General features: G+C 35.7%; 1 protein-coding gene across 1 annotated transcript; it reads left to right on the forward strand.

The window, feature by feature from the left end:
- The first annotated feature begins 1,142 nt into the window (after positions 1-1,142).
- LOC145484603 (carbohydrate sulfotransferase 11-like) lies at positions 1,143-1,916 on the forward strand. Its single transcript, XM_081463203.1, has one exon. The coding sequence runs from the start codon at positions 1,173-1,175 to the stop codon at positions 1,914-1,916; it is 744 nt and encodes a 247-aa protein (XP_081319329.1). The 5' UTR covers positions 1,143-1,172.
- Positions 1,917-2,214: the final 298 nt, after the last annotated feature.

Raw genomic sequence — 2,214 nt, forward strand, 5'->3', positions numbered from 1 at the left:
GGAATGTGCTCTGGCTAAGCAATTTAGGGGCTGAATTTGAGGTTCAAATCCTCTTTGCTGCCACTAGCTTTATACTGTACTGCAATGAGTTTAAATCTGTGACTCTCCAAACCCTCAGCCAAACATTACCTGTCAAGTTGTCTCGATACAGTTTCTTTTCTGTATCATACTAAGCATTTTCAGACAGCTTCTTACCAACCTTCCCTCAATTGAGTTGCACCAAGTATGGTATTATGTATTTCCTAAAGTAATCGATATCTCCATGGAAACGTTAAATGTAAACATTGAAAATCAGTAAAACGTGAAATTTGCACGAACCAAATTAAATATAAAAATGTTAATACTAATGTCTCAAACTAGGGCACATGGCAAGTAGGATAAGAAAAGAAAACAACTATTATGAAATGTTTTCGAAATCAAACCTACAGAATTTTGCTATTCTTGTATATTTCACTTGCCATACACCGTAGTACATTGGTGTTTTTGCACATTTAACCGAGTTTCATATGTTTGTTCCGTAGAATCATATTTGGCTCAAAACGTACATTACACCAAACTTCAATTATTTTCAACAACTTGTGTAATTTCCATATCGATCCGATTAAGGGAAGACTGTTAAAAAGCTGATTGAAAAAGCTGGGTATGGCTCAGAAAAAAAAACCTGTATCGAGATATCTTAAATGACTCTAGTCAGCCTCCGCTATCTTCGATGCGCAATTATAGATGTTGCAAAATGAAGCGAAATCCTATTACTTCACTGTAAGTTGTGTTTCTGAAAGTATGATTGATTACCTATAGTCGTTTCACAGTAATTTCCTTCGTTTCGACATGCTCCGAATAAAATATAATATATAGCCAAACTCTCGCATGTAAACAAAAACAAAGGTGTGGCTGACGAGGGCCCTTCAACCAATCGTTGGCCGTGTGCTTGTCTGGATTAATTCAGCGTTGGGTGTTCTTAACTTATCTGTAATATTATTTTACTTTTTTATTTTCCTTATAAAACACATTTTATTCATTTTATCTTTATCCTGCGCCCTGAAAGCCTCCTCCCCTCTTAAAAGGATCTGCGGGGATAACGGACTGAAAGCAATATTTTGTTGTTTGTTTCTTTACAGAATGCAAGTAAAGTGGTGTCTATTCAGGCTCTGAACTTGGAAAGACAAGCAACTATGAGGGACTACTGCAGACGGAAAAACAGAATTGACGAATCCGTAAATATTGAAAAGCTTGACAACATCATAGTTGATGAAAAGTTGAAAATATTGTTTTGTTACATTCCAAAAGTTTCCTGCACTCAGTGGAAGACAGTACTGATGGAATTGAATCCACCAGAACATAAATACCATGTTCACAACGCAAAAAACTTTAAATTCTTGCATGTTTACCCCAAGGATGAAGTTGAAAGAATGCTGAGAACTTACTTTAAATTTGTATTTGTTCGAGAGCCTTTTGAGCGGCTTCTTTCAGCCTATCTTGACAAATTCCACACCGGGGATTCCGCTTTTCACAGTAATTATGGACGGGGCATTATTAAGCGATACAGACCCGGAGGTAACCCTGACCACAAAAACGTAACATTTCACGAGTTCCTAAACTTCGTTATAAACATTGGAAATGGACGTTGGAACGAGCACTGGCAAACATATGACAAACTTTGCCATCCTTGTGGAATTCCGTATGACTTCATTGGAAGATTCGAAAACCTTGAAGAAGAAGCAAACTTTGTTTTGTCTGGTATAAGGAGAGAGTCAAGTGTTTCATTTCCACAAGTCAAGCCGTCGACCACCCTATCTAAGCTGTCATTTTACTACTCGCAGATTCCTAGAGAACGGTTGGATAGAGTTCTTCAGATATTTAGTGGTGACTCCGAAATGTTTGGATATGATCTTCCGAAATCCGTTCGTGGTAGCTAATCTATCGAAGATTATAAAGGCTTAAAAGTGAAAAGGGTGCTGCAAATTGCCGAAATGATATATCGAGAAAAATGGCAATTAAAACAACAATAATAATATTTAAACGAGGTGACAATGTCAGCTTGGTGCTTTTCAAGGGAACCCTGTATAAAATAAAACAAAACATAATATAATATAATATAATATAATATAATATAATATAACATAATATAATATAATATAATATAATAAAACTACAGGGTATAAAGCTAAAAATTAGTCATAAAGTATACTCACCTATAACTAGATAAAAACTGCA

Source organism: Orbicella franksi, chromosome 1 (assembly GCF_964199315.1).
Source record: "Orbicella franksi chromosome 1, jaOrbFran1.1, whole genome shotgun sequence".
NCBI lineage: Eukaryota > Metazoa > Cnidaria > Anthozoa > Scleractinia > Merulinidae > Orbicella > Orbicella franksi.